Genomic DNA, 25789 nt, shown 5'->3' with positions numbered 1-25789 from the left:
CTCAATCCTCAGGCAAACCTTCTGTGTCCATGCTAAATTACATATAAGATGCATCCACTCTATCACACTTTCTCCTCCATACTTCAGCATTTTAGCCATAACCCCATCCACTCCAGGTGCCTTTCCTACCTTCAGCCTCATTATTGCCCTTCTTACCTCCCTCTTTACTATAGGCCCCTGCATTTGTATCCTCTTTCTTCCCTCCTCCATACCCATGCATGTAACAACTGCTGCCTCCCTTCTCCCACATTCATTTCTTCAAAATACTCCTTCCATCTTTCTTTCATTCCCTCCTTTTAATTCAGCAATTCCCCTTCCTTACTTCTCACATTAACATTTCCACTCTTACATCTATATCTTTCCTTTTTTATCCCCTTCCAGTATAGTTTTTTCTTTTTATCCTAAAACTTTTCACTTAAGTTTCTTCCAAAATCTTCATTTACTCTCTTCGTTTTCCTCTATTAGCTTCTTTACATTCTGCTTACATATTTTGTATTCTTCCCTCCTCGTTTCCTGGACTTCCACTGGTACATTCCCATTGAGCAATCTACCATATGCCTTTTCTTCCCTTCCAGAGCATTTCTAATCTCTTCTGTCCACCATGCATTGCCCTTTTTATTCCTGTATCTCACTATCCTGTATCCAACCAATGATTTTACAACCTTTAGTAAATATCAAAAAAACAACTCATTCATACATGACTGCATTCCTACATTCACTGCACTTTCATCTAAGCTTTCAGTTACCTTCCTTTCATATTCCTCCCTGTATTTTTACTCATTCATCTTATCACTTGCCAACATTTTTACTTCTCCATTGTTCCTACCACCATACCTCCATTTCTCCCTGATCCTCATCCCCATAAGAAATGCAAAATGGTCAGTCTCCAAAGAATCCTCTCACAACTCTAGCATCCAGCACAGCCTTTCTCGATCTTTCATCCACTGCTACATAGTCAAGCAAAGCCTTCTGCTCTTCTCTTCCATCACTCCTCATCCACTTATATCTGTGGATCATCTTGTGGTGAAAAAAGGTGTTCTTAAGGAATAATCCCCTCTCAGAACAAATATCCACATGATAGCTTCCATTCCCATTTACTCCAGACAATTCCCAGTTACCAACTATCTCACCATTCTATCACATCCCACTTTCGCATTCATATAATCCAATACAACCACATTTTTCTCATTCTCAAAACCATCTATACAGTCACTCAAATTCCTCCAGAAAAGCTTTATTTCATCCTTACCTCATACAGTCTTCATATTCACAGGCACATATACACATACTCATGCATATTTCACAATCACAACCTTTCTTTTCACCTAAAGTATTCTTGATCCATTCCACCCATGCTCTGTAACACCCTCCCATACTCTTGGTGATAGCAGAATTGCACATCCTTCTTTTCCTCTTCCCTGATAATTTTCATTAATTCCCGTCCATACTCCATACCACATCTTCCATGCCCTTCTATAACTTGCATTCATCATTCCATTGTCACTCCACACACCCTGCCCAAGGATAAAGATTTCCCCAATCCCTAGCACATCCACACTACAACTTTTGAACCTCTCCACAATCTCCTTCCTTTTATTCTCCCCAGTCATCCCATTCACATTCAAAGCCTTGAGGTGTAGGGAAAGAAACAACTATCAAAATGGCCCATCCATGAGTTGCCAATGGCCAAATAACAATCATAAGACTCAGCAGCAGCTTGCCGAGTATTGCATGGTCTAGCTAGCAGTGGGGGCACACAAGCAGCCAGCTCTCAGGAGCAAAATCCAAAGTAATAGCTAGAGGGGAAATAAACCAACAATGTGGTGTAGGAAAAGTGAGTTAAGTTTAAAAGTTAGCCTGGGAGAGTTTATAAGTCAGATCACTTTTCACTACTCTATACAAGGACAAATCAATCCTTTGTGTATATGGAGTAATTACTCAGAAGAAAAGAAATTTTGACATCTAAACAGGACTTCCAGTTTCTTAGAGACAGACTTGTTGATTTTCATATTATAGGGTTCCTAAGAAGGAGTGAATGTTACAGTAATAGCAAGTATGTCCACCAAGTCAAAAGGTGGAATTACAGAACTGTTTAAGGATAGAAGAAAGTTGCAAGCTTCCTCATGGTGCAAGTTCAGCTGATGTTACCAGTTGTAACAGTGTGGGCACGCAGCTACCATAGTGACTCGTTTGTTTGAAAATCAATGTACACTGAACACTTATGGTAATTCACCTCAAAATATAATTAAGCAGTAATTAAAACCAAAAAGAACTAAGCAAAGTCAAATAATTTCTTTGAATAATCGAGTGTAGTTCTGCATCATAAGCTAGAATCTCTATCAGGTATGGTTTTTCTTGCGGATTCAATCAGTCGTGCAGTATACTTGTGGGGTTAACCATGGAGCCTCTATCAAGCACTGCATACTCGCAGGGTCAACCGTGGAACTACTTATCAGGCACTGAATACTCACGGAGTCAACTGCAGAGCCTCTATCAGGCACTGTATACTCGGGGTCAACTGTGTAACCTTTGGCAGGACTGTATACTCAGGATCAACTGTGGAGACTTTTATCAGGCACAGTACACTTGTGGGGTCAACCATGAAGCCTCTATCATGCACAATATACTTGAGGGATCAAATGTGGAGCCTTTAACATGCACAGCACACTCAAGGGGTCTCTAGTGGAACCTCAGTTAGGCATGGTACAATTATAGGGTCAACCGTGGGGCCTCTTTCATGAATAGTGTTCTCCCGGGGTCAACCATGGAGCCTCTATCATGCACAATATACCTGTATGATCAACTGTGGAGCCTCTGTCAGGCACGGTATACTCGCAAGGTCAGCCACCCTGTTCAACTGATTTTACCTGCAACCTCCCCCATCTGGGCGAGTTATAACATTTTGAGCCCTCACTATGAAATCCAAGCAATTGCTTCCTCATGACGAGTCCAGTCCTGCCAAACGTAGGCATGTTATACTAACTGTCCTCAAGAAAGTAGTAACTACAGAAGCTTGATAAAGGGACTTCAGTGGGGATGGGGGATGCAGCAATTAGTGCTGGTACTTCCATCATCTATGACTTCAAGAACCAAGAAAAAATATTAAAATTCTTAAAATGATTCCAATCGAGACATGCACTCATCCAACCATTTATCTATTGCCCTGTTTCAGTGTCTTAACAGAAAATCAATATCGCACTGTACAAGGAAATTATCCTAAACTGACCATGCAGTATATACCATACTGTACTCCTCACTGCTTCAGAAAAACTGACTATAGAAGCTGTCAGCAATGCAGCTGCCCTGTCTATCATAACATCATTAGTGGATTCATTGGAATAAGAGTCTAATGTTTTGACTAGTGATTTGTTCTACTGCTGTATTATTTTTTGATATCTCAGTACTACAGATATCAACTCCTCCCTTAAACATTTTCAATCAAGTGTTTCAAAGATGTTATCTTTTTACTTCAATGCTTTTAGATATACATAGTGGCGAATCAACAAAATGGTTTCATACAAATGTCATCTTTAAAATACAAAAGTACAGTTTTCCTAAAAGTTTAAACAAAAGCTTAGCTAGAACATAATCAGTGCAATAAGGGAAGGAGTGTTATACATCTGCAATTTGAAACAAAGTTATATATCTGTAATTCAAACATTCTCCTTTGCCCCATTTGCCCTTATGGAATAGCACTATACATACATTCTGCCAATACTAAGGCACCTTACCATGATCCATACATCAGCAATGTTTTTAGCTATACAGTAATTGTAGTATTAGATTAATAAAACATTAAAACAATTATATTACGTGACCTGTCAAACTAAGGGTGGTAAGAAAGAAAGCAAATTTGTCTGTGTCTCCCTCACTCCCGACAAGCATACTCCTTTGTTCACAACTCACACATTGCCATTAATATGACTTTCTGGTAAGATTAAACAACTGGTTTGCAATGTTACCATACTGTTTTTAGCTGTGGTATAAATTCATTATAGTTCACTCATAAAATATACTGGATAAGAGTCATATAAAGGGACAAACCAGAGAGGTAAGGGTGGGGTAGGGAAGTGGATGAGTGTGTTGGTGTGCCTCCTACATTCCCGATGAACACATTCTTCTGCCCACACCTGACACATATGCTACCCCTAAGCTGACTTTCAAGTGTATATTACATGTCTGTTACACAATAGCTGTAGTATGGTTATATGTAAACACTCAGAAATTCAAAAAGTGAGGTGGAGGGAGGAAGGCCAGCAGCAGGCATATAAATCAAATTACAGTCTGCAGATCTAGACTTAGAGCTGACTTTCTAGCATAAGCAAACATATACAAAAATGGAAATTTACAGTAGGTGGCAAGTGACACAAAGACAGCAAAGTAGAAAAGGAGAAGGGAGGTTGGTGAGTGATGATGAACAATGTGAGTTTTTTGTTCATGGTAGACTGTCAGTTTACAACCTGGTCAAATTAAGTGACTGTTTTGCACTGCTGCTGCTCTGTTAAAAATTACATAGAAGCTGAAATACAGTAATAACAAAACATTTGAAAAATTAAAAGTAAGTTCACATCAAGTGGGATGGGAGGAGTTCTCGCATGTGACAGGAATGGAGAAAGGCATCATTACATTTTGCTGGCGGAATGTTAAATCCATAGAGCTTTTGGGAGATGCTCTTTGAGTAAAATGAAATTTAAAAAATCATTTTCATAGCCATTATTTTCAAGTAGTGCATTTGCTAATCAATCTGTGAGGTCAATTTTGTCATTGTTTACAAATTTCTCAAAGGTTTACTAACAGTAAATGTCAAGATGGTTGGGGATAGGGGAGAAAGAATACTTCCCACATATTCCTCACGTGTCGTAGAAGGCGACTAAAGGGGAGGGGAGCATGGGGCTAGAAAGCCTCCCCTCCATGTATTTTAATTTTCTAAAAGTAGAAACAGAAGAAGGAGTCACGCAGGGAGTGCTCATCCTCCTCGAAGGCTCAGATTGGGGTGTCTAAATGTGTGTGGATGTAACCAATATGAGAAAAAAGGAGAGATAGGTAGTATGTATGAGGAAAGGAACCTGGATGTTTTGGCTCTGAGTGAAATCAAGCTCAAGGGTAAAGGGGAAGAGTGGTTTGGGAATGTTTTGGGGGTAGAGTCAGGGGTTGGTGAGAGGAAAAGAGCAAGGGAAGGAGTAGCACTACTCCTGAAACAGGAGTGGTGGGAATATGTGATTGAGTGTAAGAAAGTAAACTTTAGATTGACGTGGGTAAAACTGAAAGTGGATGGAGAGCTCTAGATGGGTGATTATTAGTGCATATGCACCTGGGCATAAGAAAGATCATGAGAGGCAAGTGTTTTGGGAGCTGCTGAGTGAGTGTGTTAGTAGTTTTGATGCATAAGAACAGGTTATAGTGGTGGGTGATTTGAATGCAAAGGTAAGTAATGTGGCAGTTGAGGGAATAATTGGTGTACATGGGGTGTTCAGTGTTGTAAATGGAAATGGTGAAGAGCTTGTAGATTTGTATGCTGAAAAAGGACTGGTGAGTGGGAATACCTGGTTTAAAAAGAGAGATATACATAAGTATACGTATGTAAGTAGGAGAGATGGCCAGAGAGCATTATTGGATTACGTGTTAATTGATAGGTGCACGAAAGAAAGACTTTTGGATGTTAATATGGTGAGAGGTGCAACTGGAGGGATGTCTGATCATTATCTTGTGGAGGCGAAGGAGAAGATCTGTAGAGGTTTTCAGAAAAGAAGAGAGAATGTTGGGGTGAAGAGAGTGGTGAGAGTAAGTGAGCTTGGGAAGGAGACTTGTGTGAGGAAGTACCAGGAGAGACTGAGTGCAGAATGGAAAAAGGTGAGAGCAAAGGACATAAGGGGATGTATTTAAGGAAGCAGTGATGGCTTGCGCAGGGGATGCTTGTGGCATGAGAAGCGTGGGAGGTGGGCAGATTAGAAAGGGTAGTGAGTGGTGAGATGAAGAAGTCAGATTATTAATGAAAGAGAAGAGAGAGGCATTTCGATAGAGGCAGGAGGTCGAGAAAAGTGCAAGAGGTGAAAAAGAGGGCAAATGAGAGTTAGGGGTGAGAGAGTATCATTAAATTTTAGGGAGAATAAAAAGATGTTTTGGAAGGAGGTAAATAAAGGTCATAAGACAAGAGAGCAAATGGAAACATCGGTGAAGGGGGATAATGAGGAGGTGATAACAAGTAGTGGTGATGTTAGAAGGAGATGGAATGAGTAATTTGAAGGTTTGTTGAATGTGTTAGATGATAGAGTGGCAGATATAGGGTGTTTTGGTCGAGGTGGTGTGCGAAGTGAGAGGGTTAGGGAGAATGATTTGATAAACAGAGAAGAGGTAGTAAAAGCTTTGCAGATGAAAGCTGGCAAGGCAGCGAGTTTCGATGGTATTGCATTGGAATTTACTAAAAAAGGGGGTGACTGTGTATGTATGACTCATGGTGAGGTGCCTAAGGATTGGCAAAATGCATGCATAGTGCCATTGTACAAAGGCAAAGGGGATAAAGATGAGTGCTCAAATTACAGAGGTATAAGTTTGTTGAGTATTTCTGGGAAATTATATGGGAGGGTATTGATTGAGAGGGTGAAGGCATGTACAGAGCATCAGATTGGGGAAGAGCAGTGTGGTTTCAGAAGTGGTAGAGGATGTGTGGATCAGGTGTTTGCTTTGAAGAATGTATGTGAGAAATACTTGGAAAAGCAAATGGATTTGTATGTTGCATTTATGGGTCTGGAGAAGGCATATGATAGAGTGATAGAGATGCTCTGTGGAAGGTATTAAGAATATATGGTGTAGGAGGGAAGTTGTTAGAAGCAGTGAAAAGTTTTTATCGAGGATGTAAGGCATGTGTACGAGTAGGAAGAGAGGAAAGTGATTGGTTCTCAGTGAATGTTGGTTTGCGGCTTGAGTACGTGATGTCTCCATGGTTGTTTAATTTGTTTATGGATCGAGTTGTTAGGGAGGTAAATGCAAGAGTTTTGGAGAGAGGGGCAAGTATGCAGTCTGTTGTGGATGAGAGGGCTTGGGAAGTGAGTCAATTGTTGTTCGCTGATGATAGAGTGCTGGTGGCTGATTCGGGTGAGAAACTGCAGAAGCTGGTGACTGAGTTTGGTAAAGTAAGTGAAAGAAGAAAGCTGAGAGTAAATGTAAATAAGAACAAGGTCATTAGGTTCAGTAGGGTTGAGGGACAAGTCAATTGGGGAGGTAAGTTTGAATGGAGAAAAACTGGAGGAAGTGAAGTGTCTTAGATATCTGGGAGTGGATTTGGCAGTGGATGGAACCATGGAAGCGGAAGTGAGTCACAGAGTGGGGGAGGGGGCGAAAGTTCTGGGAGCATTGAAAAATGTGTGGAAGGCAAGAACATTATCTCAGAAAGCAAAAATGAGTATGTTTCAAGGAATGGTGGTTCCAACAATGTTATATGGCTGCGAGGCATGGGCTATAGATAGAGTAGTGCGGAGGAGGGTGGATGTGTTGGAAATGAGATGTTTGAGGACAATATGTGGTGTGAGGTGGTTTGATCGTGTAAGTTATGAAAGGATAAGAGGGATGTGTGGTAATAAAAAGAGTGTGGTTGAGCGAGTAGAAGAGGGTGTTTTGAAATGGTTTGGTAATAAAAAGAGTGTGGTTGAGAAAGCAGAAGAGGGTGTTTTGAAATGGTTTGGTAATAAAAAGAGTGTGGTTGAGAGAGTAGAAGAGGGTGTTTTGAAATGGTTTGGTCACATGGAGAGAATGAGTGAGGAAAGATTGACAAAGAGGATATATGTGTCAGAGGTGGAGGGAACGAGGGGAAGTGGGAGACCAAATTGGAGGTGGAAAGCTTAAGTGAAAAAGATTTTCAGCGATCGGGGCCTGAACATGCAGACGGGTGAATGGTGTGCAAGGAATAGAGTGAATTGGAATGATGTGGTATACTGGGGTCGACGTGCTGTCAATGGATTGAACCAGGGCATGTGAAGCTTCTGGGGTAAACCATGGAAAGTTTTGTGGGGTCTGGATGTGGAAAGGGAGCTGTGGTTTTGGTGCATTACACATGACAGCTAAAGACTGAGTGTGAACAAATGTGGCCTTTGTTATCTTTCCCTGGCACTACCTCGCACGCACGCAGGGGAAGGGGGTTGTCATTTCATGTGTGGTGGGGTGGCGACGGGAATGAGTGAAGGCAGCAAGTATGAATAATGTATATGTATATGTTTGTGTATGTATATATATGTATACGTTGAAATGTATAGGTATGTATATGTGCATGTGTGGACATGTATGTATATACATGTGTATATGGGTGGGTTGGGCCATTCTTTTGTCTGTTTCCTTGCGCTACTTCACTAATGCAGGAGACAGCGACAAAGTATAATAAATATGAATATATATAAAAAAGGAGTGAAAACCTTACCCATCTTGTAAAAGCATTAGAACTTGCTACATCTACAATGGGAACAACAGTCTAAATAACAAAGCTCTCAAGCAAAATTTTACACAATTAAGTTATGAAAGTGACATTAAAGTGATAATAAACATAACAATATAAGACTTGGTCAACAAATGAGCATGAGTAATTGTATTGCAAATAAGCTGAAGCATCGTATGTTTGAAGGTTAAGTAAACCTGTTGGGGACCCTCAATCAAGTGAATTTCTCATCTGGAATAATCCATGATATTCATGTGATTAGAATGAAATCTGCTTTTTGGAAAAATACATATATGACCAATTCTTTTTCTGATTCTAAAGAAAATCTGAGATAAGCCAGTACTACTGCTTTTGTGATGTTATTCTGGTTAAGAGCTTTCAAATCAACTTCTTAAAAATCTGTGGCACAATGCTTGACCTAATAAGACATCAATCAGAATTATTAAGCTTCCATATCTGCCCAGAAAGCTTACAACTTCACTCACCTGGTGTACAACAGTACTGTAAGTGTCCTTCTATTCTACACCTACAGCTAACAAATTTTTCTGCAAAATAATGCAGACACTGCCACTGTGGTTATCTGAAGCTTCCATTTTGTTTGCTCATTTATAAGCAAAAGGAGTAGAACCATTCTAAAATCAGAAGAAAATGCAAAGTACAAAGTAAACAAAAAGAAAAGGTTTAGCTGATCCATCACATTTCAAGTTAATGCCCTACTAGGTTTAGCTGATCCATCACATTTCAAGTTAATGCCATACTGAGTCAACTTATGCAGGCAATGTCTCTAGGTACACAAGATCTCAGGATTCAAAAATGTAATCACAACTTGTATCATGGAAAACCCATAAATAAAAGACAATAAGATGCATCAATCATTTCTGAAGGCCTGGAAAGAATTTGAAAATATCCCCAAACTGATGTCAGATAACAGTCAGCAGGTCCTTACAGAGCCTGTGAGCAAAAGGAGATGAATGAGGGGGAAAATAGATTAGCACCACCTTAATTATGCACCATGACAGCATAAACATGGAAGGCTTACTGTGTGGTAAACAAGTCCAATGAAAAAAAAGCTACCACTCTGATTTGTTTTATGATGGTTATAAGGGGTGAATCCCCATGTAGATATCTCATTTTTGGGTTGAAATGGTATTTCAACCTCCCACCAAAACAATGTGTTCTCTATAATGTTCAGTGTGCTATGTCCATAAATGAGATATAACATATAAACATTACAATGCCAAACATGTAACAAAAACAAAGGTTTGTTGCCTCTTAAACGTCCTATTTCACTTACCATTTCAGTGGCCATTTCCCTCCATCACTAGCAGTGTAATAGTCTTTGTCGACTCCTAGAGCTCGAGTAAGACCAAAATCACTTATTTTAGCCAAAGTCACAGATGATAATAGGATATTGCGTGCTGCAAGGTCACGATGAACAAAGTGCTTTTGCTCTAGGTACATCATTCCTAAAAAACATAAAAAGAAATATGATTAGTATGAAATGCATATCAAGGTACAGTACAAATGTGTATTTAAGAGCATATCTTTCCTGATCATACAGAAAATGCAATGTCAGTTCTCTGTAATGATTCAGGCTCACCAAAGGTGACTATACTCATGGTGTAACCTTAAGCAGGTGTAGTCTGGTAACAGCTGTATGTATGAGGTGCCTGAGGATTGGCGGAATGCGTGCATAGTGCCATTCTACAAAGGCAAAGGGGATAAGAGTGAGTGCTCAAATTACAGAGGTATAAGTTTGTTGAGTATTCCTGGCAAATTATATGGGAGGGTATTGATTGAGAGGGTGAAGGCATGTACAGAGCATCAGATTGGGGGAAGAGCAGTGTGGTTTCAGAAGTGGTAGAGGATGTGTGGATCAGGTGTTTGCTTTGAAGAATGTATGTGAGAAATACTTAGAAAAGCAAATGGATTTGTATGTAGCATTTATGGATCTGGAGAAGGCATATGATAGAGTTGATAGAGATGCTCTGTGGAAGGTATTAAGAATATATGGTGTGGGAGGAAAGTTGTTAGAAGCAGTGAAAAGTTTTTATCGAGGATGTAAGGCATGTGTACGTTTAGGAAGAGAGGAAAGTGATTGGTTCTCAGTGAATGTAGGTTTGCGGCAGGGGTGTGTGATGTCTCCATGGTTGTTTAATTTGTTTATGGATGGGGTTGTTAGGGAGGTAAATGCAAGAGTTTTGGAAAGAGGGGCAAGTATGAAGTCTGTTGGGGATGAGAGAGCTTGGGAAGTGAGTCAGTTGTTGTTCGCTGATGATACAGCGCTGGTGGCTGATTCATGTGAGAAGCTGCAGAAGCTGGTGACTGAGTTTGGTAAAGTGTGTGGAAGAAGAAAGTTAAGAGTAAATGTGAATAAGAGCAAGGTTATTAGGTACAGTAGGGTTGAGGGTCAAGTCAATTGGGAGGTGAGTTTGAATGGAGAAAAACTGGAGGAAGTGAAGTGTTTTAGATATCTGGGAGTGGATCTGGCAGCGGATGGAACCATGGAAGCGGAAGTGGATCATAGGGTGGGGGAGGGGGCGAAAATTCTGGGGGCCTTGAAGAATGTGTGGAAGTCGAGAACATTATCTCGGAAAGCAAAAATGGGTATGTTTGAAGGAATAGTAGTTCCAACAATGTTGTATGGTTGTGAGGCGTGGGCTATGGATAGAGTTGTGCGCAGGAAGATGGATGTGCTGGAAATGAGATGTTTGAGGACAATGTGTGGTGTGAGGTGGTTTGATCGAGTGAGTAACGTAAGGGTAAGAGAGATGTGTGGAAATAAAAAGAGCGTGGTTGAGAGAGCAGAAGAGGGTGTTTTGAAATGGTTTGGGCACATGGAGAGAATGAGTGAGGAAAGATTGACCAAGAGGATATATGTGTCGGAGGTGGAGGGAACGAGGAGAAGAGGGAGACCAAATTGGAGGTGGAAAGATGGAGTGAAAAAGATTTTGTGTGATCGGGGCCTGAACATGCAGGAGGGTGAAAGGAGGGCAAGGAATAGAGTGAATTGGAGCGATGTGGTATACAGGGGTTGACGTGCTGTCAGTGGATTGAATCAAGGCATGTGAAGCGTCTGGGGTAAACCATGGAAAGCTGTGTAGGTATGTATATTTGCGTGTGTGGACGTGTGTATGTACATGTGTATGGGGGGGGGGCATTTCTTTCGTCTGTTTCCTTGCGCTACCTCGCAAACGCGGGAGACAGCGACAAAGTATAAAAAAAAAAAAAAAAAAAAAATATATATATATATATATATATATATATATATATATATATATATATTTTCCCTGGGGATAGGGGACAAAGAATACTTCCCACGTATTCCCTGCGTGTCGTAAAAGGCGACTAAAAGGGGAGGGAGCGGGGGGCTGGAAATCCTCCCCTCTTGGTTTTTTTTTTTTTTTTTTTTTTTTTTTTTCCAAAAGAAGGAACAGAGAATTGGGCCAGGTGAGGGTATTCCCTCAAAGGCCCAGTCCTCTGTTCTTAACGCTACCTCGCTAATGCGGGAAATGGCGAACAGTTTGAAAGAAAGAAAAGAATATATATATATATATATATATATATATATATATATATATATATATATATATATACACATAGGGAGAGAAAGGGGAGAAAGAATACTTCCCATGCATTCCTCACATGTCGTAGAAGGCAACTAAAGGGGATGGGAGCAGGGGGCTGGAAACCCTACCCTCCTTGTATTTTAACTCTCTAAAAGGGGAAACAAAAGAAGGAGTCACATGAGGAGTGCTCATCCTCCTTGAAGGCTCAGATTGGGGTGTCTAAATGTTTGTGGATGTAACCAAGATGAGAAAAAAGGAGACATAGGTAGTATGTTTGAGGAAAGGAACCTCAATGTTCTGGCTCTGAGTGAAACGAAGCTGAAGGGTGAAGGGGTTTGGGAATGTCTTGGGAGTAAAGTCAGGGGTTAGTGAGAGGACAAGAGCAAGGGAAGGAGTAGCACTACTCCTGAAACAGGAGTGGTGGGAGTATGTGATAGAGTGTAAGAAAGTAAACTCTAGATTGATATGGGTAAAACTGAAAGTGGATGGAGAGAGATGGGTTATCATTGGTGCATATGCACCTGGGCATGAGAAGAAAGATCATGAGAGGCAAGTGTTTTGGGAGCTGCTGAATGAGTGTGTTAGTGGTTCTGATGCATGAGACCGGGTTATAGTGATGGGTGATTTGAATGCAAAGGTGAGTAATGTGGCAGTTGAGGGAATAATTGGTATACATGGGGTGTTCAGTGTTGTAAATAGAAATGGTGAAGAGCTTGTAGATTAATGTGCTGGAAAAGGACTGGTGATTGGGAATACCTGGTTTAAAAAGAGAGATATACATAAGTATACATATGTAAGTAGGAGAGATGGCCAGAGAGCGTTATTGGATAATGTGTTAATTGATAGGCACGCAAAAGAGAGACTTTTGGATGTTAGTGTGCTCAAAGGTGTAACTGGAGCGATGTTCTGATCATTATCTTGTGGAGGTGAAGGTGAAGATTTGTAGAGGTTTTCAGAAAAGAAGAGAGAATGTTGAGGTGAAGAGAGTGGTGAGAGTAAGTGAGCTTGGGAAGGAGACTTGTGTGAGGAAGTATCAGGAGAGACTGAGTACAGAATGGAAAAGGTGAGAACAAAGGAGGTAAGGGGAGTGGGGGAGGAATGGGATGTATTTACGGAACAGTGATGGCTTGCACAAAAGATGCTTGTGGCATGAGATGCCATTCCCATTGCCACCCTGCCACACATGAAATGGCACCCCCCTCCCCCCTATGTGCCCGAGGTAGCACTAGAAAAAGACAACAAAGGCCACATTCATTCATACAGTCTCTAGCTGTCATGTGTAATGCATCGAAACCACAGCTCCCTTTCCACATCCAGGCTCCACAAAACTTTCCATGGTTTACACAAGACACTTCACATGCTGGTTCAATCCATTGACAGCACATCAACCCCAGTATATCCAGTTCACTCTATTCCCTGCACACCTTTCACCCTCCTGTATGTTTAGGCCCCAATTGCTCAAAATCTTTTCCACTCCTTTCACACACTTTTCCAAGCTCAGTTGACGTACTGTCAATGGATTGAACCAGGGGATACATATAAGTAACTTGGAAACAAATTCAAAGTCCTTTCATGACCTGAAGCAGCAATAAATAAACCTTATCAAGGTCTTAAAAATACATAAATCAATGTAAGACTTTTTAAAACTTCAAGAATCCTCAGGAATCTTCATCCATGAGTAACTTACGTACAGAAAAAACATAAGGTTAATGACAAAGAAAGATAAAAGTTGTTACCTTCAGCAATCTGTGCAGCCCAAAGCTTAAGATGAAAGTCAACAGATATTTCTTCTTCATGTTCCAAGAGAAAATCAAGGAGGGAACCCATAGCCATTAGCTCTTGAACCTAAAAAAAAAATATGTGGTACACTGATAATAGAGTTCACAAGAAGGGATGAATATCAGAATTTACATAATTACCACTTTCCCTTAATCTCTACATATAAACTATCATTATCATTTACCTCTTTTTTGCTTGGAGAAAGCTACCTTCTTTGACAGAAGACAATGTAAAGCCTCTCAACTTAATTACCTATGATGTGACATAGACACATTTGGGAGGAACAAAATTCAGTCTTCACTCTCATACTAAGTTCAGTTTGAAAGGCTGAAGTGGTTACTTAGTAACTTGAACTGTATATGTATCTACTCTATATTCTTTTCAGAATCTACTGCTTTACAAATCAGGGTTCTCAAAAACCTTCAGACACTGTAATCAACATGCACCTCAATTCACTATCATTATCATACAACCCACCTTAAATAAACTTCTCTTGCAATCTGTTGTTTTGACTACACTTAAGTCTTTCCTAACATTACTTTTACTTGAAAACACTTTTGTGATTAAATCTCAGAATATATAAAACATCCTATCAATTTATTGCATGTTATAAACTTCCTTGACAATACCATGTCTCCTCTTAATTCCTCTTTTCCACCCCTCCAATCTTAACTATTTACACTAAACAAACTATTTTGTTTCTGAGAGAAAATTTCATCTTGAACATATTTCAATTTTGTGCACAAATTCTATTCAACCCTGTAATGCCTGACAGCCAACAGTTTCTACTTTCTATGACTAGTCTTCACAGCACCCGCAGTCTGCTCTCTGATATTTCTAAACCCTAATTTCATCCATCTAGATCAATTTTACAATCACATTTCATCTTGGATAAACCCATTTTCCTTTGTCATTTTCTTTTTTCAAGACTTCTAAATTACTCCATCACTACCATTAAATTCTTTTTCATCCTCAGCTAACTTTCCTAGATCAGTGTTTAATGTACATATCACAGTAACATCAATATCTACACCCTAACTAAACAGCTAGTCGCAATGCCAGTCATGAATTCTATCACTAAAAAAATGTGTGGACATACTGATGTAAATGCAATCACACACTTACCTGTCAGTCCCAACTTCAACTTTAACCCCTAAGTATGGAAGTCTTCATATGAAGACTTGCATAGCTGGTCCATAAGGTCTTCATATGAATTTATTTTGAACAACTTGCCAATACTGTGACATCTGTATAATTCCTAAGTGTCCCTTGGTCACCAAATGTACTTATCCTTTTCCCAGGGAATTTATATCTTATCTTCAACACTCTCTCATGGCCAAGTTAGTCAGATCATTTGCTTCTACATATCTTTTTTTACTTTTATATGTAGCTCAATCCACCTGCCACCTCTTGGTGGGGGCTTTAAGCCTTTATGCTTTCAGCACTAAACTGTCTATATAAGGTATGTCAGCTCACTTTTTGTACACATCCTTGTTACCTTTACATGTACTTCTTTCATTTCATGATGGGACACAAACTGAAAAACCTTGTTTTTTGTCTGCATCTATCCATCTGTCTATCTATATTTCTGATGCCTGTTCCAACAGAGTCTCCATAACTAAAGAACTACAGAGCCACTACTTAGCCTTTAGTGCCTCACCCTTAACAGGCCACTGGCAGAGAGCAACTCTGGCACAGTGTTTGCAGAGGCTCCTACCTAATGTTCCTTATGACTATTTCTATCTAATGCTCCTACTGACTACTACCAAATGTGTGAATCATGAAATGTAAAATTGCAAGTTACCTGGTGTCTGAGATCTGTTCAATAAGTACTTGCAACTTTTCACATGCTGCACTGCTCACCTTCACTCATATCTAACACTACAACCCTTACTGGGGATGGACATGTATAACTGGTGCTTTTCAACCACCAGAGGTCAACTGTTGACCTGCACTAAAACACTTTCTGCAGTTGAGTGACTGAATTAAACAGTGAAAGAGAGCATATATCAAATAACTACTAACGAACTACTAAACCAGACTCGATGACAATTTCTGAGTTGTGCCTGTAGTTACAGGGTCAGAGGTGCAGTTATCCAATGTAAGCAACACAAAACCGACATACACCAGCACTAGCTGTTCACATCATCCGCCCAGGGTGGCACTATTGCCCTGACTGAGGAGTATCAAGTGGTGCCTGGAACCATCTAACACTTTCCATGTCAGAATTGCTGGTCTTACTTTCTCTCTCATCAAAATAGGGCTACAGGGAAAGTCCTGCAACCTTCTTAAAAAGGCCATACACCTACTTAACTCTTGCTTTTTTTTTTATATATATTAGTACTTTTGCCAACTCCTGTCCACTCAAACATTTTTAAGCATAATCATGATAGAGTCCAATAATTCTATGCCCCATAGTTCCTGGCATAATGGGGAGCTAAGAATCCCTGAGTTTCCTCCTGATTTGACAGCCAATGAGAGAGGCCTCCGATAGTAGTAGAAGTACTGGTCCCTCCCGCAACCTTTATCCTCACTGTTAGACCTTCCTCATTTTCTTTTCACTATACTAACATTTGTGGTCTCAGGTAACCACTCCTCTGTTGAACATCATCTGTATATTACCTCTCCTAATATCTTACTTCTCTCTAGCACACAGTTGTCTGATGATCTCCTCACTAGTCCCTTTTCCATACCCAACTATAATCTCCACTCACAATTCCAGTTCAAAGGTAGTGCTTATGCTCATTCCAACATCAAAATGAGTTGTATGCCTCAAGGTGCCCGAGTCCTTAAACTCTGATGTTATGTTGCTCAAGGCCTGTTTTCCAACTATCACGCTTTCCCTGTTTCATCTACTGTTCTAGGAGAACAAATATTCTACAAATATTATGTCTTTCTTCAACTATCTAGCCTCCTGCCATGAGACTGTGGCATCCTCCCAATTGCAAGCTGAGATCCTCTACTTCAAGGATTTCAACGTTCACCATAGAGTATGGTTGAATTCTTCCTGCATGGACAGTAGAGGGATAGAAGCCCTCATGTTCTCCATGATTTAGAGCAAATTATCTCCCATCTTACCTGTATTCCTTACAGGTGTGACAACATCCTCAATGATTAAGAGCATATTATCTCCCATCCTACTCATATTCCTGACTGCTGCGACAACTCTCCTAATATTCTGGATCTGTTTTTCACCTCTAGTCCATCCGACTGTAACTACGCAATCTCATCCCCAACTGGTTCATCTGATCACACTCTCATAAATGTATCTATCTTAATGACTCCTCCCCCTCCAGCAGCCCTACTAAGCGTAAATATTGGCACCTCAACAAAGCGGACTGAAATTACTTATGAAACCTCTTTCCTGACTTTCCTTGTGTAATTCACTGTCTCTTCAGAGAGGATGCTTCTGTCTCTGTCAAATGCATAACAGAGGTTATTCTTATGGGAATGGAACCACTTATTCTCTCCTCCTCCAAGACAACCCCTTCCAATCCATGGTTCAACCTGTTTTGAGGCCATTCAGGCAAAGGATCAGGCACATTGGGTTTGGAAAACTCTCCTTCCTCTGACTCCCATTCAGCTTCTATCACTACCTGTAATCACTGCAAGGTCACTGCAAGTATGTTATCCATGATGGAAAGTGTTTCTTTATTCAGAAAGTGCAATAACTTTTCCTCATCATCCACTGATAGGTATTTTTGGTCTTTAGTTAAGGGCATCTCTACCAACTTCTGATGCTCTACCTTTCCTTCACTTTTTCATTCTGATGGTACTATAGCTGTCTCTTCTGTAGCTAAAGCAACTCTTTTTGGTTCCCATTTGATGATTCTAACATTCCTTCACACCCTGATGCTCCTGTTACTAATCCTTTGCCCCTTCCTGTAAACTCTTTTTGGACTGTCCAAAAATCGCTTCTCTCTCTGGACACAAGCAAGGCTTATAGTCCTGATGGTATTCATCCCCATGTGCTCAATGAGTGTGCCTCTGAACTTGCACCTGTGCTTGCTAGTCTGTTCTCTTTCTGTTAAAAACCACAAACTTTCCTACATGGAAGCCTGCATTGATACATCCAATCATTAACAAGGTAACTGATCTGATCCCTCTAACTAGCATCCTATTGCTTTGACATCTACCATTTCCAAAGTCTTTGAATCCCTTCTCAACTCCCATATCCTTAAACACCTTGAATATCTGTCTACTCTCTGATCGCCAGTATGGCTTCCATAAGGCAAGATCAACTGGTGATGTTCTTTCCTATCTTACTGCTGTCTGGTCATCATCTCTGAAAGATTTTCGGAGTTTTGTGTAGTTGCCCTTAACATATCCAAAGCTTTTGACAGGGTGTGGCATCCAGGTCTCATCTCTAAGTTCATCTCCTTTGGCTTCCTTCCCTCACTTTGCTCCTTCATATATCTTCCTCTCCAGCCGATCTATCCCTGTGGTTGTTGATGATCAGCCTCTCCACTTTCTCCATCAACAGCAGTGTCTCTCAAGGTTCTGTCCTGTCCCATACACCTTTTCTAAATCTTTTTTTTCAAAGATTTCCTCTCTTCCACAAGTAACCAAATGCACTCATACGCTAAGGACTCAATACTGTATTCTTCAACATACTTCAATTCTTCTCCTTCTCTCATCCAATCTGCATCTTGTCTTAACACAGCTCTCTCAGTAAACTCAGACTTGGACAGGATATCTCAGAGGGGAAGACAAAATCTAGTTATGTTTAATGCCTCCAAGACCCAGTTTCCACCCATCTCTCTACTGAAAACTCCTGAAAACTCTCATCTCTCATCTCTCCGTGATTCCACTTCTTGACTCAATGGACATATTCAGTATTACTGTAACATCCACTCTTTCTTGGAAACCCCACATTATGGAAATAGCTAAACTGCCTCTAAGAAACTGGGAGTCCTGTTTAGATGTTAAAACTTCTTTTTTCTGAACAATTGCAACATTTACACAAATGATTGATTTGTCCTTGTATGGAGTACTGCTCTCACATCAGGGGTGGTTCCAGCTCTGCATCCTTACTTGATGGAGTTGAGATGAATACAGTCTGACTAATAAACTCTCCCAGGATAACTTCAAAACTTGACCCTCTTGTCCTATGTCACAATGTTCGTTCACTTTCCCTCTTCTATAGGTATTACTCTGGTTTTTGCTCCTGGGAGCTGGCTGCTTGTGTGCTCCAATTGCTAACTAGACCATGCAACACTCAGCAAACTGCTCCATCACATGATTACTGTGTGGCTGTTGGCAACTCAAGGGCACGTCGTTTTGATAACTGTTTCTTTCCCTGCACCTTGAGGCTTTGGAACTCTCTACCCTCTCATGTCTTTCCTAATAACTACGACCTGGCCCAATTTAAAAGACAAGTTCTTAAGTTCCTCCAAAATTCATAAATACTTTCCCGTCTCTTCTTTTTCCCTCACCTGATCCTTTACATGTTTCAATGAAGGCTCAGCCTTGATGTGAAATTCTGTCCATGACTGAAGCCTCAAATGTAAAATGTAAAAAGACCACTCTGTGATATATGTTCACCACTTCAGCTTCCCTGGGTAAGCACACTGACAGTATGTCATCGCCATATACCATATCCATCCAATTCATTCTATCCAATGCATGCCTCTTATCCTCCTGAATGCTTAGGCCTACATACCCCAAAGACTTCTTCATTCCATCCTTCCATATCCTTCTTGGTTGCCCCCTTCCCTATGCTCCCTTCATCTCAGACACATTCTATCCTAATAGTCAGTCTTCTTTCACCCTTTCCATACCTTTTATGATCAGTCCAACTGACACTACATATAATCTTCAAGCATTTAATTTCCATATTATAGTAAATTCATACTATTTATTTTCCTTCCATTCAGAGAATAAGACTCATAACCATACAATACTGTCAGGGGTACTACACCTTCAATCATTCCTACCTTTACCTTTCCTGACATTGATCTCTCCTTCCATATCATCCTTTGCAGGCAATACAAGATAAGTATGAAAATCACATCAACAGAGGATGCTGAAGGATACAAAGAGACATAAACAAAGCTTTCAACAGGGCCATTGAGAACAAGCTTTTCAATGGAGATAAGTTTGAACTCCCTTGGTACGAACAAAATGAAGAAATCAATAACAATACAGAATAACAGACAGATATGGATGCTATCATAAACAAATTGAACAATGCAAAAGACCTTGGAGTAAAAATGCTCTAATGACCTCACTTTCAGTGGATATGACAAAACAACAGTTGCCTTCTTCAGAGCCATGGTGGGGTGGTTTTGCTGATTTTCAGGAATGAGAAGAAAAAAAATAATTATATTCAAAGCACTAACTCTTTCACGAATTAATACTGCTTGTGTTCTAACATCACCATACAACACAGGTGAATTAGTAGAATTAGAGAGCATTCAAGGATCTTTCACAGTCCATATCAAAGTGGTAAAGGAACTAAATTACTGGAATGGCTGAAATCTCCAAGGCTGTTTCCCTGGAGAGGAGTGTAGTGCAGAAGGGAGAGGTATATCATCATCTATTCTTTCCCCTATTTTTACTTGATTGCTGCTTCCCATGTTAGTGAGGTAGTACCAGGAACAGACAAAGAAAGGCTGCATCTGCTCACATCCATTCTCTAGCAGTCATATATAATGCACCGAAAACACAGCTCCTTACCCAAAACCTGGCTCCACAGACCTTTTCATGGTTTACCCAAGATGCTTCACATGCCCTGGTTCAGACCACTGACAGCATGTCAGCCCCTGTACACCATATAGTTCCAATTTACTCTATCCCGTGCATTCCTTTCACCCCCCTATATGTTAAGGCCCCGACTGCTCAAAATTTTATGCACCATCCTTCCATCTCCAATTTGGTTACCCCATTCTCCTTGTTCCCTCCACTTCTGACACATACGTCTTTCCTCATTCGTTATCCCCATATGTCCAAACCATTTCAGCACAGCCTCCTCAGCTCTCTCAAACACATTCTTTTCATGACCACACCCCTCTCTACCCCTTTCATTATTAACTTAAACCATCTCACACCTGATACTGTCTTGAAATATTTCATTCCAAAGAATCCACTCTTCTCCACACAGCCTTATCTATAACTTAAGCCTTGCATTCATATAATATTGTTTGGACTACCATACCTTTGAACACCTATTTTTGCCCTCCTAGATAATGATCTCTTTCCACAAATTCTTCAGTGTTCCCAGAATATTTGCCCCCTCACCCACCTTATGACTCACTTCTGCTTCCATGGTTCCATTCACTGCCATGTCCACTCCCATGTATTTAAAACACTTCATTTACTCCAGTTTTTCTCCATTCAAACTCACAATACAACTAACCTGTCCCTCGATCCTGCCAAACCTAATAACTTTGCTCTTGTTCACATACTCTCAATTTCCTTCTTTCACATACTCTTTCAAACTCAGTCACCAACTAATGTAGTTTCTCATTTGAATCTGCTACCATTGCTGCATCATCAGCAAACAACAACTGACTCACTTCCAAGGCCCTCTCCTCCCCTACAGACTGTATACTCCTCTCTCCAAAACTCTCGCATTTACATCCACCTCCATCTCATCCATAAACAAATCTAACAACCATGGTGATATCATATACCCCTGCTGCAGACCATCCTTCAATTGGAATCAACAACTTTCCTCTTTTCCTACTCATACACATACCATAAACCCTTGATAAAAACTTCTCACTGCTTCTAGCAGTTTTCCTCCCACTCCATATATTCTTATGACCTTCTACATGGCATCTCTATCAACACTATCAAAAACTTTCTTCAAATCTATGTATGCCACACTTAAATCCATCTGTTTCTCTACATATTTCTTACACATATTCTTTAAAGTAAATACCTGATCCAAACATCCTGTATCACTTCTGAAACCATTTTGCTTCTCCCCAATCAGATGCTCTGTACATAACTTGACCCTTTCAATCATTACCCTCCCATACAACTGACCCATACAACTGGCCTACGACAAGCTCAACTTCGCCTTCAAACTCTACGACGTGAACGGCGACGGCTGCATCACCAAAGCCGAGCTCACCGATATCGTCTCCTCAGTCCACGAGCTCATGGGCAGAAGTAGTCACAACAGACACGTCCTCCCAGTAGCCTTGTGAGTGTTACCAGTCAGCTTGTGAGTGTTACCAGTCAGCTTGTGAGTGTTACCAGTCAGCTTGTGAGTGTTACCAGTCAGCTTGTTGTCGGGCGAGACAGGAGGACAGCGAGACCTGCCCGCCCAGCTGGGGATCAAGGTCATGGCCACAGACCAACAGCCCCAACTATTCCAAGGAGATGCTATCCTACGGAAGGAGACGTCCCCATCACATCATTCAGAGCGATACCAGTTTGCATCAGCCTTCACTCCTGCCTGCAGTAGCATGCTTCCCGACATGTTTCATGAGCTCCTCTTCGCCAACGGAACTACCTTGGCCCACCAGTGATGCTACTATGTTTGTGAATCAAGAACCATTGCAACACAAACCTCGCCAGGTGGTAGAGTGTCCCGCAGTGTATCGAGACAGACTTCCCCAGAACTTTTTTTTAAAGGGGAAGTAAATGTTTATAGTTGTGTTACTGGAGTGATAGTTTTCATACATGGTGCTTTGACAAGAAAATAGTGAAATTGGAAAAAATGTAGCTTAGACATTTGAAGCTTATTGATACAGTGGTTAAATTGATGAGAACTACTATTGACGTTTGTGTAAATAAATTAAACATTTCCTTTTTCCATAGCCAGAGGTTGAACCATTATGTGACATTCATTTTTTCATTTCATTTCAAGCTAGAAGTTTCAGTTTTCTAAATTGTTTCTTACATTATTTAATATGTATATATATGTATGTGTATGTGTGTGTATATGTGCGTGTGTGTGTGTGTGTGTGTGTGTGTGTGTGTGTGTGTGTGTGTGTGTGTATGTATATTATCCCTGGGGATAGGGGTGAAAGAATACTTCCCACGCATTCCTCGCGTGTCATAGAAAGCGACTAGAGGGGACGGGAGCGGGAGGCCAGAAATCCTCCCCTCCTTGTATTTTTTTAACTTTCTAAAAATGGGAAACAGAAGAAGGAGTCACACAGGGAGTGCTCATCCTCCTCGAAGGCTCAGATTGGGGTGCCTAAATGTGTGTGGATGTAACCAAGATGTGAAAAAAGGAGAGATAGGTAGTATGTTTGAGGAAAGGAACCTCAATGTTCTGGCTCTGAGTGAAACGAAGCTCAAGGGTAAAGGGGAAGAGTGGTTTGGAAATGTCTTGGGAGTAAAGTCAGGGGTTAGTGAGAGGACAAGAGCAAGGGAAGGAGTAGCAGTACTCCTGAAACAGGAGTTGTGGGAGTATGTGATAGAATGTAAGAAAGTAAATTCTCGATTAATATGGGTAAAACTGAAAGTTGATGGAGAGAGATGGGTGATTATTGGTGCATATGCACCTGGGCATGAGAAGAAAGATCATGAGAGGCAAGTGTTTTGGGAGCTGCTGAATGAGTGTGTTAGTGGTTTTGATGCACAAGACCGGGTTATAGTGATGGGTGATTTGAATGCAAAGGTGAGTAATGTGGCAGTTGAGGGAATAATTGGTATACATGGGGTGTTCAGTGTTGTAAATGGAAATGGTGAAGAGCTTGTAGATTTATGTGCTGAAAAAGGACTGATGATTGGGAATACCTGGTTTAAAAAGCGAGATATACATAAGTATACTTATGTAAGTAGGAGAGATGGCCAGAGAGTGTTATTGGATTACGTGTTAATTGACAGGCGCATAAAAGAGAGACTTTTGGATGTTAATGTGCTGAGAGGTGCAACTGGAGGGATGTCTGATCATTATCTTGTGGAGGCTAAGGTGAAGATTTGTATGGGTTTTCAGAAAAGAAGAGTGAATGTTGGGGTGAAGAGGGTGGTGAGAGTAAGTGAGCTTGGGGAGGAGACTTGTGTGAGGAAGTACCAGGAGAGACTGAGTACAGAATGGAAAAAGGTGAGAACAATGGAAGTAAGGGGAGTGGGGGAGGAATGGGATGTATTTAGGGAATCAGTGATGGATTGCGCAAAAGATGCTTGTGGCATGAGAAGAGTGGGAGGTGGGTTGATTAGAAAGGGTAGTGAGTGGTGGGATGAAGAAGTAAGAGTATTAGTGAAAGAGAAGAGAGAGGCATTTGGACGATTTTTGCAGGGAAAAAATGCAATTGAGTGGGAGACGTATAAAAGAAAGAGACAGGAGGTCAAGAGAAAGGTGCAAGAGGTGAAAAAAAGGGCAAATGAGAGTTGGGGTGAGAGCGTATCATTAAATTTTAGGGAGAATAAAAAGATGTTCTGGAAGGAGGTAAATAAAGTGCATAAGACAAGGGAGCAAATGGGAACTTCAGTGAAGGGCGCAAATGGGGAGGTGATAACAAGTAGTGGTGATGTGAGAAGGAGATGGAGTGAGTATTTTGAAGGTTTGTTAAATGTGTTTGATGATAGAGTGGCAGATATAGGGTGTTTTGGTCGAGGTGGTGTGCAAAGTGAGAGGGTTAGGGAATATGATTTGGTAAACAGAGAAGAGGTAGTAAAAGCTTTGCATAAGATGAAAGCCGGCAAGGCAGCGGGTTTGGATGGTATTGCAGTGGAATTTATTAAAAAAGGGGGTGACTGTATTGTTGACTGGTTGGTAAGGTTATTTAATGTATGTATGACTCATGGTGAGGTGCCTGAGGATTGGCGGAATGCGTGCATAGTGCCATTGTACAAAGGCAAAGGGGATAAGAGTGAGTGCTCAAATTACAGAGGTATAAGTTTGTTGAGTATTCCTGGTAAACTATATGGGAGGGTATTGATTGAGAGGGTGAAGGCATGTACAGAGCATCAGATTGGGGAAGAGCAGTGTGGTTTCAGAAGTGGTAGAGGATGTGTGGATCAGGTGTTTGCTTTGAAGAATGTATGTGAGAAATACTTAGAAAAGCAAATGGATTTGTATGCAGCATTTATGAATCTGGAGAAGGCATATGATAGAGTTGATAGAGATGCTCTGTGGAAGGTATTAAGAATATATGGTGTGGGAGGCAAGTTGTTAGAAGCAGTGAAAAGTTTTCATCGAGGATGTAAGGCATGTGTACGTGTAGGAAGAGAGGAAAGTGATTGGTTCTCAGTGAATGTAGGTTTGCGGCAGGGGTGTGTGATGTCTCCATGGTTGTTTAATTTGTTTATGGATGGGGTTGTTAGGGATGTGAATGCAAGAGTTTTGGAAAGAGGGGCAAGTATGAAGTCTGTTGGGGATGAGAGAGCTTGGGAAGTGAGTCAGTTGCTGTTCGCTGATGATACAGCGCTGGTGGCTGATTCACGTGAGAAACTGCAGAAGCTGGTGACTGAGTTTGGTAAAGTGTGTGAAAGAAGAAAGTTAAGAGTAAATGTGAATAAGAGCAAGGTTATTAGGTACAGTAGGGTTAAGGGTCAAGTCAATTGGGAGGTGAGTTTGAATGGAGAAAAACTGGAGGAAGTGAAGTGTTTTAGATATCTGGGAGTGGATCTGGCAGCGGATGGAACCATGGAAGCAGAAGTGGATCATAGGGTGGGGGAGGGGGCGAAAATTCTGGGAGCCTTGAAGAATGTGTGGAAGTCGAGAACATTATCTCGGAAAGCAAAAATGGGTATGTTTGAAGGAATAGTGGTTCCAACAATGTTGTATGGTTGCGAGGCGTGGGCTATGGATAGAGTTGTGCGCAGGAGGATGGATGTGCTGGAAATGAGATGTTTGAGGACAATGTGTGGTGTGAGGTGGTTTGATCGAGTAAGTAACGTAAGGGTAAGAGAGATGTGTGGAAATAAAAAGAGCGTGGTTGAGAGAGCAGAAGAGGGTGTTTGGAAATGGTTTGGGCACATGGAGAGAATGAGTGAGGAAAGATTGACCAAGAGGATATATGTGTCGGAGGTGGAGGGAACGAGGAGAAGAAAGGAGACCAAATTGGAGATGGTAAGATGGAGTGAAAAAGATTTTGTGTGATCGGGGCCTGAA

General features: G+C 40.9%; 1 protein-coding gene across 3 annotated transcripts in view; it reads right to left on the bottom strand.

Annotated features, from left to right (window-relative positions):
- Nucleotides 1–25789, bottom strand: part of Shark (SH2 ankyrin repeat kinase) — a 192047-nt gene that overhangs the window by 21747 nt on the left and 144511 nt on the right. For all 3 annotated transcript variants that reach the window (XM_071665126.1, XM_071665127.1, XM_071665128.1), the window contains 2 exons: nt 13728–13836; nt 9717–9888 (listed from right to left, as the gene is read on the bottom strand). In XM_071665126.1, coding sequence (XP_071521227.1) covers nt 9717–9888; nt 13728–13836 — 281 coding nt within the window. The remainder of the gene's footprint in view (nt 1–9716; nt 9889–13727; nt 13837–25789) is intronic.

Source organism: Panulirus ornatus, chromosome 9 (assembly GCF_036320965.1).
Source record: "Panulirus ornatus isolate Po-2019 chromosome 9, ASM3632096v1, whole genome shotgun sequence".
Taxonomy (NCBI): domain Eukaryota; kingdom Metazoa; phylum Arthropoda; class Malacostraca; order Decapoda; family Palinuridae; genus Panulirus; species Panulirus ornatus.
The sequence above is the reverse complement of the archived record's forward strand: the minus strand, read 5'-3'. Positions and strand labels throughout refer to the sequence as shown.